The 12704-nt window shown below is 43.6% G+C and overlaps 2 protein-coding genes across 2 annotated transcripts in view; one reads left to right on the top strand and one right to left on the bottom strand.

Moving 5' to 3' along the window:
* Window positions 1-6524, top strand: part of LOC134984611 (oocyte zinc finger protein XlCOF7.1-like) — a 39012-nt gene extending 32488 nt beyond the window's left edge. Inside the window, exon 6 of the mRNA XM_063950157.1 lies at window positions 5565-6524. Within this exon, the coding sequence (XP_063806227.1) occupies window positions 5565-6424 (860 nt within the window). The 3' untranslated portion in view covers window positions 6425-6524. The remainder of the gene's footprint in view (window positions 1-5564) is intronic.
* Window positions 1-12704, bottom strand: part of LOC134984605 (zinc finger protein 850-like) — a 207107-nt gene that overhangs the window by 174980 nt on the left and 19423 nt on the right. The gene's annotated exons all lie outside the window — the stretch shown is intronic.

The raw sequence follows: 12704 nt of genomic DNA, 5'->3' as shown, positions 1-12704 counted from the left end.
GTTCTTGTGTGTTGTAGTTTGGGTCTGCTTTTGCTGTCCCTATGTTCAAGTTGTGGTTAGTGTTGCTATCCTCTTGTTATGTAGTGTGCTGGTTCGTTCTCTCACCACTTTCTTGTCTCTTTTCCTCCTTTCAAAGTATGTCCGTCTCCTCGGGCACAGTTTTCCTAGACTATGTCTACAGGAGGGGCATAGAGGGGAGGAGCCAGTACACTCTGAAGAAGTTTTAAAGTGCAGGCTCCAATGGACCCCATCTATACCCCATGGTACTAAAACCATCCCAGTATCCCCTACGCACTACAAGAAAAGGATTTTCCAGTAGGTATTAAAATCCTATTATTTCAGAATAGCAGGGCCATCCTCAGTTTAAGGTATCACTGCGAAGACGCCGTTTCGCATAACAATAACCTTAGTAGGAAAGCCCCATTTGTATTGTACATTTCCTTGGGTGGAATAGAAGCCTTTTGGCCAGTGTCACAGGAGAAATATGTGGAAATATCTGCAGATTATCCAGGCACTCAGCTGAGGATGAGGAAGGCAAAGCAGACTAGAATGTGTTCTTTTATATGAAAAAAAGTGGACCCTGAGCAGAGTGTCCCTCGGAGCTTGGATAGGGGCCTGTTTGGACTTTGGGAGTCTATGGATCCTGTCAATAAGAAGGTCAGCGGCAGAAGCCTTCGGTGGAAGTTTCTGAAAAGAGGACCGTGGCATAATCATAAAGCTCAACATTTGTAACAGAATCCAGAACACCCATTATTCTGATATTATTTCTCCGAGACCTGTCTTCTAAATCAATGACTTTATCACGTATAGAGACCAGGTCTTCCTGAAGGGTGTCATGTGCTGAAATCAGATCTTTGTGAGATGCAGCAATCTCATTCATCTTATTCTGTACGATGTATAGAGCGTAGAGTAACAGGACCATCTAGAGTGTCTTAAGATGTCTTCAGCCATTACAGCTGGGCTGTGCGTCTGACAAGAAGAAGCAGATGATGTAGTGGTCTCAGAAGAACCACCTGAATTTAAGGTACCAAAGAGATGGACAGGTGGGGCAGATTTGGTACCTTTTAACCTTTTTTGGAGGCATGATAAGCCGGCTACAAAGAGACTGACCTCTCAGAGATAGGAAAATACAAACGATCTATAAATAAAAGGAGCAGTAGTAAGCTGTCAGGATGACTCCGTTCAAAATGACATTCTTAGTGTGACGGGGGCATCCGTGCCAAAATTTCAAGTAAACATGATTTATTGCAACTCAAATAACACAGTAATGACAGAGAAATTCCACTAGAGGTCAGCGTGATCACAGACGTGAAGTACTCAGTCCAGAGAGACACAAATGGAATAATATATTCAGTGGATAAATCCACAAAATAATGGCCGTCATTCCGAGTTGATCGCTCGCTAGCTGCTTTTAGCAGCAGTGCACATGCTAGGCTGCCACCCTCTGGGAGTGTATCTTAGCTTAGCAGAAGTGCGAGTGAAAGGTTAGCAGTTCTGCTACTAAATATTTTCCTGCAGTTTCAGAGTGGCTCGAGACTTACTCCTTCCTTGCGATCACTGCAGTCTGTTTAGTTCCTGGTTTGACGTCACAAACGCCCTGCGTTCGGCCAGCCACTCATGCGTTTTTACCTGGCACGCCTGCGTTTTTTAACGCACTCCCGGAAAACGGTCAGTTTACGCCCAGAAACACCCTTTTCCTGTCAATCACACAACGATCACTTGAGCGATGAAAAAACGTCGGTCGGCCTTGTGTAAAACTGCATAGTTTTGTGTGAAAGTACTTAGTGCTGCGTACCATGCGCAGAATTGCCGATTTTTCACCTAATCGCAGCGCTGCGAAAAACGGCAATGAGCGATCAGCTCGGAATGAGGGCCAATATACTGTGAGGTTGTAATCAGAGTGTAATGAGCTGTACTCAGATGATACTTGATATTGGGCTCTGCATATAGACTGAGAGGAAGTAGATGATAGTGGTACCATATAAATAGAAGGTAGTTTCACCTCCAGGCAAATGCTTCAATTTAATGTAGTGACCCCGGTCCAGCCATCAGGACACTTATTTATATTAAGCCTTATTGAAGGCAGAAGGCAAAGCATGCGATGGCCGACACCAGGATATAAAATGGCAGCCACCTTACTTCCCAATATCACCGCCGGGCGCCAGTGACTGTGGGCAGACCGTTCTGTCCCCAGCAGTAGCGGGAGCTGAGCACCTGTGTTATATGGAGAGCAAGTACTCCCGCCTTAGCCAAAAGCGCCTCCAAGTCAGGTGTCTGGAGCGTGCAGGAAAGACCAGGCGTGCACAGCCCCAGAATACAGCCCATGGCTTCATAGGCGTCACTAGGCTGCGGCAGTGAACAGTGCCTAGAGTGAGCAGAGCAAGCGGCTTTAGGGCAGTAGGAGTGGTGGACTTAATAGATTGGGTCTTGGTCCCAGCAGCGACTGAGAGTTATCAGGTACGTTAGATAAGAAGCCACTTACTGAGGAGAGCTCCAGAAAGCACGTCTGGATGGACTCAGGCCATGCCCCTCTTATTTATTGTTTTATATACTAACATGGGTGACAGGTGTGGAATATCACTGCAAAGGCAGATCTAATCTCTCTCATCAGACTGCTGTCTTCCCTGCACTCTCACTCAGATGTTCACTGCTGCCAGTAGCACACATATGAGAAGCAGAAGTATGGTGGCAGCTGTATAGATTCTGATATGTAATTCTCTATATCATACTTAACGTACACACATCATCCTTATTACTATTGAGGATTTAGAGGTAAGACACTGATGATGGGGGTGTAAAAATAGAATTTTAAGTACCTATCAGTAAATCCTTTTCTCTTAGTCTGTAAAGGATGCTGGGTTCCATTTAGTACCCTTGGGTATAGATGGGTCCTTTGGGAGCCACTGGCACTTTAAGAGTTTAATAGTGTAAGCTGACCCTTCCCTCTAGAAACTGTGCCAGAGGAGACGTACATACTTCGAGAGAAGGAAATACACAGATGGTGAGATTCACACCAGCTCACGCATAACAAAAAGGAAAGCCAAGCTAACCAACTTGGAACAGTTCAGCAACAGCTGAACCAACAATACTGAACCAAATAACAATGCCGGAATACGAAGCACAGGGCGGCCGCCCAGCATCCTCTACGGACTACGAGAAAAGGATTTACTGGTAGGTAATTAAAATCCTATTTTTTCTTACGTCCTAGAGGATCTTGGGGTCCATTTAGTACCATGAGGATGTAGCAAAGCTCCCAGTACAGGCGGGAGAGTGCTAAGGTTCCTGCAGAAATGCTTGACCAAACATGAGGTACTTAGAGGCCAAAGTATAGAACTTTTAAAACTTAACAAACGTGTTCGACCCTGACGAAGTAGCTGCTCGACAAAGCTGAATAGACCGAGACACTCCGGGCAGCTGCCCAGGAAGAACCCACTTTACGGGTAGAGTGGGCCTGAACAGATTTTGGAATTGGCAGTCCTGCCAAGGAATAAGCATGCAGGATAGTGAGCCTGATCCAGCGTGAATTGTCTGCTTAGAATCAGGACACCCAATCTTGTTAGGATCATAAAATACAAATAGTGCATACGACTTCCTGGGACGAGTAGTTCTCTTCACATATATTTTCAAAGCCCGCACGACATCCAAGGACTTTGAGGTAATTGAGGTGTCAGTAGCCACTGGCACCACAATAGGTTGGTTGAAAAGCCGACACAACCTTAGGGAGAAATTGCTGACGCGTTCTGAGCTCAGCTCTATCCTCATGGAAAATCAAGTAGGAGCTCTTGTGCGACAATGCGCCCAATTTTGACACACGTCTGGCAGAAGCCAAGGCCAACAACATGACCGTCTTCCAAGTAAGAAACTTTATGTCAACCTCCTGTAAAGGATCGAACCAATCCGATTGCAGGGACTGCAGCACCACATTTAGATACGAAGGTGCCATAGGAGGCACAAATGGTGGTTGGATGTGCAGAACTCCTTTCAAGAAAGTCTGAACCTCAGGGATAGCAGTCAGTTGTTTCTGGAAGAAAATAGACAATGCCGAAATCTGGACCTTGATGGAGCCCAAGCGTAGGCCAACATCCACACCCGACTTCAGAAAGAGGAGAAAATGTCCCTGTTGAAACTCCACCATAGGAAACTTCTTGGATTCACACCAAGACACATACTTTTTCCAAATCCGATGGTAATGCGTAGACGTTACCCCCTTCCTAGCTTGGATCAGAGTAGGAATATCCTTATTCGGAATGCCCTTTCGAGCTAAGATCTGGTGTTCAACTTCTATGCCGTCAAACGTAGCTGCTGTAAGTCTTGATAGGCAAACAGCCCCTGCAGTAGAAGGTCCTCTTGAAGAGGAAGAGGCCTCAGATCCTCCAGCAGTAATGCTAGAAGATCCGCGTACCAAGCACGCCTTGGCCAGTTCAGAGCAATGACGGTCGCTGGAACTCTTGATCTTTTTATAAGTTTGAGAATCCTTGGGATGAGTGGAAGTGGAGGGAACACATACACTGACTGACACCACTTTACTTTCTTCTGGCTTTGTTAGGGGGTGGTGGCCATGCTGCGGGAGTGAGCAGTCGCCTCGTGGTCTTGCGATCAGCACCCTCAGGAGCTCAGTGTCCTGTCAGCGGACTAGGGAACCATTAACTCTTCAGGAAGTTGGTTCCTATTCCCGACCCCCCCCCCCCCTAAGTCCCACGAAGCAGGGAGGTTGTTGCCAGCAGCCTTCCTGAAACCTAACTAACTCTAGAAAATAAAAAACTAATAAAACTTCTAGGAGCTCCCCTAGCTGTGACTGGCTCCCCCGGGTACATTTTCTAAACTGAGTCTGGCAGGAGTGGCATAGAGGGAGGGGCCAGCCCACACTATTAAACTCTTAAAGTGGCAGTGGCTCTCAAAGGACCCGTCTATACCCCATGGTACTAAATGGACCCCAGCATCCTCTAGGACGTCAGAGAAAGTAGATTATAACCTAGCAGGTGATGATGATGATGATTACAGGGTATCATATGGTGTATTGCATGTAAAGTACCTTGTTTCACACCTACTCTGCTGTAGCAATATACCTTATATAAGGGTGAGTAACACTTGTACAGGCTTACCAGCGTATGAGCACACACATAAAGGAATGCTACCTTATCAATGCTTCCAGGAGTAACGTTAGGAGACATTTCTCTGATCCATCAGCTCATATGACTGATATTATTGTTCATCTAGAATCTCCAATTCATACGATATGTTCCCCATCCATTGTTTTACATTGGTGCTGACATAGGACTTGGCGAGTGACTACATCTCCATTTATACTTCATGGTTAGTTACCAGTACAAGAGAGAGATATATCTAAGTCTTATTATAATATTACATTTGTTATTGTGAGTGTTCTCAGGTTGGACACAATGATCGTCTGAGACACAATATTATAAAGCCTTCATTAAAAGTTATGTTTTATTATACACACACATTTACAATTAAGTGTCCCAGAGAGTCGTCTTCTCCTATTGTTTACAAGATTAATATTGTTACAGAAAATGTCACATTTCCATAATGTGTTTTATTTCCAGCAGATGGACACACAAGCAGGAATATCTCAGAAGGACATCTAATGTCATCCCCGGATTGTGACATAAAAGAAAATGACAGTAGACAGGATTCTCCAGGAGATAACCCCATTACCCCAATTATACATCCAGCTCTATCAGCTGGTCCCTCTGATCCTGGGAAATGTTCTCCTGATCACTCTGATATTGGTGCATCTGTTACAGCTCTGACAGTAGATACAGTGTTTCCGTGTTCTATAGATGCCAAATGTTTTACACAGAACACAAAGCCTATTAACCCACGCACAGGTAAGGCAGGTGAAAGGCCACTGATATGTTCAGAGTTTGGGAAATGTTTTGCACACAAATCAGATCTTGTTACACATCACAGAAGTCACACAGGTGAGAAGCCATTTTCTTGCTCTGAGTGTGGGAAAAGTTTTACCTGGAAATCCCACCTTGTTATACATCAGAGAAGTCACACAGGTGAGAAGCCTTTTCCATGTTCTGAGTGTGGAAAATGTTTTGCACACAAATCAGGTCTTGTTATACATCACAGAAGTCACACAGGTGAGGAGCCATATCCATGTTCTGAGTGTGGGAAATGTTTTACCTGCAAATCACAACTTGTTACACATCAGCGAAGTCACACAGGTGAGAAGCCATTTTCTTGCTCTGAGTGTGGTAAATGTTGTGTAAGTAAATCACATATTGTTATACATAACAGAAGTCACACAGGTGAGAAACCATTTTCTTGTTCTGAGTGTGGGAAATGTTTTACACGGAAATCACATCTTGTTACACATCAGCAAAGTCACGCAGGTGAGAAGGCATTTCCATGTTCTGAGTGGGAATTGTTTTGCAAACAAATCAGATCTTGTTAGACATAACAGAAGTCACACAGGTGAGAAGCTGTTTTCCTGCTCTGAGTGTGGGAAATGTTTTGTAAGTAAATCACATCTTGTTATACATCAGAGAAGTCACACAGGTGAGAAGCCATTTTCTTGCTCTGAGTGTGGGAAATGTTTTACACAAAAATTAAATCTTGTGAGACATAACAAAAGTCACACAGGTGAGAAGCCATTTCCATGCTCTGAGTGTGGGAAATGTTTTGCTCACAAATTACATCTTGTTAGACATCAGAGAACTCACACAGGTGAGAAACCATTTTCTTGCTCTGAGTGTAGAAAATGTTTTACACGGAAATCACAACTTGTTACACATCAGCAAAGTCACACAGGTGAGAGTCCATTTCCAAACTCTGAGAAATAAATAAGCTCTTGTTGCACACAATAGACATCACTCAGGTGAGGAACCATTTTAATCTTCTGGAGTATACTTATCATTGCCATGCGTTGTTCTTCAAGGTTCTTATCCTATCTCCTATGCTTTTTGCAATATACATGTTACCACTGGGTGAAATAATCAGATGTCATGCCCTCATCTACCACTGCTCTGCAGATGACCTGTGTTTTGCTCCAGGTACTGAGAACCCAGTACCAATCCTAAATGGTTGTCTAGCTGAGCTCCAGGTGTGGGTGATGCCAGTTGGCTGTGACACAGTCTTGGTGAAACAGGTCCATATGGTAGAAGCTCACCGACAAAGGGCAGGGCTACAGCTCAGCTTTGTTACCAACCAGACATACGCTTGTGGGTACAGAGTTACAAAATGCTGATCATGTGCGAAATCTTGGTGTCCTGGATGGTGGAGTGACACTTAGACATCACGTATCAGCCACAATCAGATCCTCATCTGAGGAACATAGCCAAACTCCAGCACTTATTTCCCTCAGAATATCTTCCTACAGTCATACATGCACTTGTATCATCACACATAGACTACTGCAATGTCCTCTACCTGGGTCACCCAGCAAAATAATTGCACCGCTTGTAGCTTGTACAGAATGCAGCAACCAGGCTATTACCTAACCAGCCCGTTCCTGCCACATAACACCCAATCTCTGCTCCCTTCACCGGCTGCCTGTAAGATGGTGACTCTATTACATAATCTTACTGACTCTCCCAGCCCTACATGACCAGGGTCCATGGTAACAGAAGCAGCTTCTACCTCCTTACTGCCCTGCTTGCTTACTTCCATCTGGAGACAAAGGACTGTTACCAGCAGTACCAAGAATCCCCAAGCAGTTCTGAGATGTCAGAAGGGCAGAGAGGGTGGTGGCAGTAGTGCTGTAGCGGGGGCTGCCGGAGGCACTGTCTGTGAGTAATATTGTCCCCAAGCAGCGCTAAGGTGTCAGAGGGGAAGACAGGGCAGTGGCAGTAGTGGGGGAGGATAAGGAGGGTGGCAGTAGTGACAGAGGACAAGGTGGGTGGCAGTTGTGGGGTGAGATGTGGCAGTAGTGGGGGGGGGGAGACAGGGTGGATGGCTGCAGTGCAGTACCAGGGGCTGCTGGAGACAGTAACGAGGTGTATGGGTCCCGCACAGAATCAGTTGATAATTAGACTTAGTGATGATTATACTTCCTTATTTCTAATTAATCCCTTGTATGTGTTAATGTTATTTGCTGTGTCAGCCTTTATGTGTGTTCTGTGTAATAATCCTGAAAGTAGTGCTGCTACCGATCTCGTATCATTTGTAGTAACTTTGAAAATATGAGATATGAGGTGCACTCTGGAAGCTTACAGGGGGTTAATCAGAGATGATCGCAGATGTGACATCATGCAGCCCCTGGAAAATGGTCCTGGCCCGCCCACGTTCACCCTTCAGGGATGCGGCCACAATGTGTGTGTCTGTGCGGCCACTGCGCACGTGCATTTTGTCACCACCAGTAAACTGCTGCGGGCCGCTATTGCGGTTGGGCCTGAATGACCCCCATAGGGTTTTGGCTCTCCTGATATCTATCTGTTATACTTACCTGCAATGCTATAATGTAACTTGAATTGTTTCTGTGCTTTAAGGATATTTTATCCATGTTGTGCAGAGTAAAGTATTTTTTAAATTTAAAATATAGAGAAAAATCTGTGTATTAAAGATATGAAATAAAGTTGTTTAAAAACAAAAGATTTCCGTTGAGTCTTTTTATGTGTCTGTGTATTATCTTATTTCCAGATAATTGTCGCTATGGTGACAGAAACAATTTCCTGTTAATGTGTCACTTGTAGTGTTACTTTTGTGTCCAGTGGGTGGGCTCGGAAATGTTATCCATTTCCTCACAACCCCAGTTGCTGGAGAAAATGAAGGAGGAGCTGTTGGCGGGTCACGTTCCGCTTGAGTTGACAATTTTCTTACCAGCAGGTCTTTCCACCTCTGCAGACTTGTGTCCGGAAAGAGAGATACAACGTAGGCTTTAAACCTAGGATCGAGCATGGTGGCCTAAATGTAGTGCTCTGATTTCAACAGATTGACCACCCTTGAATCCTGGCAAAGCGAATGAAGGGCTCCATCCACAAGTATTTCCAGGGAAGACGTTAAGTCTGAGGGACTATGCACAGGCCCAAATGATAATTGTTTTATGATCCTTATATGTATGAACCAACCGATAGAGGGAATAATCCAAAAGTGTTAATATCAAAGATTAGCTGATCTGGTTGGAGGTGTGCCATTAAGCAAATTGCAATGACTGGTTAGGGGGTTTAGAAAAAAACGCTAGTGGGCTTATATCTAAAGAATTATACAGAATATATGCGAGAGGAATAGAAAATAGCGCTTAGTGGGAATAAAGCAGCCCAAGGTATATCCAGGTGACTCCCAATCACCAAAAACTGTTCTGCCCTGAGGAAGAGTCTAAGAACTCGAAACGCGTTGGCGGCATCCAGTGATCCTCTACCTGTATTGAGAACCCGAGAGGAACCCTACCAGGTCCAGCGGTCAGCAGTTTTGCGTGAAGGGAGGAGGGAGGAATTCCGGAACCTTCCATTTATACTTTCTTCATCGCTCCATGCTGGGAGCCTGACACGGTACGGTTCCAATTTTATTAAAGAGTGGAGTTATTATTTTAATTGAAAAACTCTTTTAATTGAAAAAATTATTTTATACTTTCTTGTACATTTAATAAATCCAACTTTGAACCTAAATTACTACACTATATACGCCATTTTTTTCTTTTTATGAATTACATCGCTATATAAGAAAATCAACTTGAAGAGGATCGAACCTCTAGAAGAAGGAATAATACATGTGAATCAAGTGACTTTATTTGGAACCAATATTTAAAGATCAACATTTAAGGACATTATATGATCTCCAGAAAGTGGTAGCGCCTAAAGGTTTATTCAATATTTGTTGTTGTACTTATATCTAAAGAAGCCTTAATGTGTGGCGCACTCTTTTTTCTTTATGTTTCATGAATAAATTAAAACATAACTTATTTTTATTTAAGATAGATTTTTCAATATGCATGACATAAGGCAATGAATTGTCATCCTGGAAACAGTTTTACAGCTGCGCCCTGCAGAGCGTTACTACTGCATACAACCTAATTGCTCCCTGCAGAACATCACTACTGCATACAACCTAAGTGCTCCCTGCAGAGCGTCACTACTGCATACAACCTAAGTGCTCCCTGCAGAGCATTATTACTGCATACAACCTAAGTGCTCCCTACAGAACATCACTACTGCATACAACCTAAGTCCTCCCTGCAGAGCGTTACTACTGCATACAACCTAAGTGCTCCCTGCAGAGCGTTACTACTGCATACAACCTAAGTGGCCTTTTCTGGTAACCACTATGTCTTACAATGACCACTTTGTTACTACCCATAGCGTATCACACGTTAAGACAGTGTTACTACCTATAACGTATAACAGTGGGATCGTTCTCAAAGGCACAAAGAAACATATATGTTCAATTCAGCACATATGTAATAATATTGGTATTGAGAGGGAATGTTTTCCTATAACCAACCACCTAACACCAAAAGCAGATCCACCACTTTCTCTCTCTGGGCATTTTCTGAGCTCTCATCAATCATTCAGGAAATGGTTGCATATAAATACTTATAACCTACTATCCTACCTCACTGCTCATGCCCAATACCGTCTGATCCTGGAAGCCAAACAGCTGAGAGCCAGGTCAGTAGCCGGTGGGGGACCACCAGGAAATACCTGGTGCAGTAGGTTCAGAACTAGGAAAAACTCCTGTCTAACATTGACAGCAGATTCACACTTTATCTATTATTCCAACTTTACTATCAGAGGCATCCCATAGAAAATCCATAAGGGTTGAGATATTGGAATATTTACATCAGCTCGTTACAGTATGAGAATGCTGATATATATACAGGAATGAAAAGCTATACCTTAAACACACTTTAAATACACTTTAACATAGAGCCGCTGCGGCCGCTACACTTAATCCTCAGCCTACGTACTTTTCACACCGTTAGCGTACAGAGTCCCGTACCGAGTACGGACTTTGTGTACAAACGTCGCACTGGCTGTACAAAGTACACACAGCGCGTACACACCCAATGATACACAGTGAACCCTTAACAGTTATGCAATGCGATACTATTACACTTTAAACCTTAGCAGGGAAAGGAAGACACAACACCAGATTGCAATTAAACTACTGGGTACCGACACCACAGCGTATTATTACGGAAAGGGGGTTACAATAACACAGCAATACAATACAAAAGAATAATGGCTACAGTCAATGATACATACTTGTTTGGATTTCGCTGCGCTACCCAGTCTGGTCCTCAGTCATCTAGGTAGATATCTTTAAGAGTCTTGTGTGACCAGGCCTGCAGCAGGCATCTTTTATACAATGTTCCAAAACTTAACACAATGGACACTGTAATCTCTTTGTCCATTGGACACAGGGATGGTCATTTACAGTACAGGAGAGGTCATAGGTCGGTTTGAATAGGTGGGCGATGTCTGTTCAAGATGCACTTGTGGGTGGTCTCCTCTGGCTTCCCGCCGCATACATAATGTACAGTAAATACAGTTTATTTCTATATTCTGCTCCTGCACATAACTATTGGCAGGAACATGCGATCTTCAAACCAACACCGGAATATTACCCTTAGAATACCCTACAGCTGGATACCAAACACCACCTTATAACCTTGTTCTGTCCCCTCCTATCCTGTAAAGGTGAATCCCTTTGTTCTGTTACCATTTAAACTGCTGCAACTTACTAATGTGGTGCAGGGAGACTATGTGTACATTGTGCACTATTTGGACTAAATATGTAATGTGTTTTGATAGCTTTCCATGTGTTCACAAACTCTACTGTAAATACTCATACCACGCGCTAATGTGCAGGACCGCGGGAGCGACCATATGCAAATTGCAGATATGCGCATGCACGACAGAACAAGTACATGCGCTGAGGCCATCTGTGTGTAGTTTGTACGTGATGTGTGTACTGCAATATTTTTCAGCTTTGACAGTCCACCCTTTGTCAGTCACTAATAACTGCCACTATCTAATCAATAAACAGAAAAATATCTACACAAAATATCCACACAATATCTACAGAAGTGTGGATGGTCGGGGGAGAGTTGTAGGTGGGAAATATATGACCTAGAGGGATAGTAAAAAGCATGTATGTATGAATCCATGTCTGGGGGCATGTATCATTGTGCTGTATATGTAATAAGCTTCGAGGTATTGCAAAGTACACATTAAATCCTTCTCATCCCATATTAAGGGTCTGTAAATGGGCCATTAAACACTACCGAGCTCTTTTTGGCTTCTGGTTCCAACAAATTGGGTGCACATTTAGTTGATGATACATGGAGGGGGAAACATAAGTGAGTGCTAGTATATGTGGATATCACCTGTCGACTATGTGTGACATTAACTGGAGGTTGCAGAGATGAAGATAAGACACATATATGAAATACATTCACATAAACATTTTGGGTAGTGCTGATGTCTTTTTCCGGATGTATGTATCTGGGCAGAGGGGGAAACAAAAGAAAAACGGGTGAAAGAAACAAGCCATGAAATTAATTTGCAATCCTTATCATATCACTGTCTCTATGGATGGGTCATAAATTAAATCTGCTGCTATAACAGCTCCTTAGACTCATCAGAGTTGTGCCATGCTTGCGCCGCATTAGAATTCGAACACACCTAAATATCGAACCAATTATTATGACGACTCCCAGGATACAAAGGAGAATCTTTCCTACTCTCATAATAACATTCTGAGCCCACTCTCCTAAACCTGAGAACCATTTGCGTGGG

Source organism: Pseudophryne corroboree (genome assembly GCF_028390025.1).
Source record: "Pseudophryne corroboree isolate aPseCor3 chromosome 3 unlocalized genomic scaffold, aPseCor3.hap2 SUPER_3_unloc_7, whole genome shotgun sequence".
In the NCBI taxonomy this organism is placed as follows: Eukaryota; Metazoa; Chordata; class Amphibia; order Anura; family Myobatrachidae; genus Pseudophryne; species Pseudophryne corroboree.
Note: the sequence above shows the minus strand (reverse complement) of the source record. Positions and strands in the feature narration are given on the sequence as shown.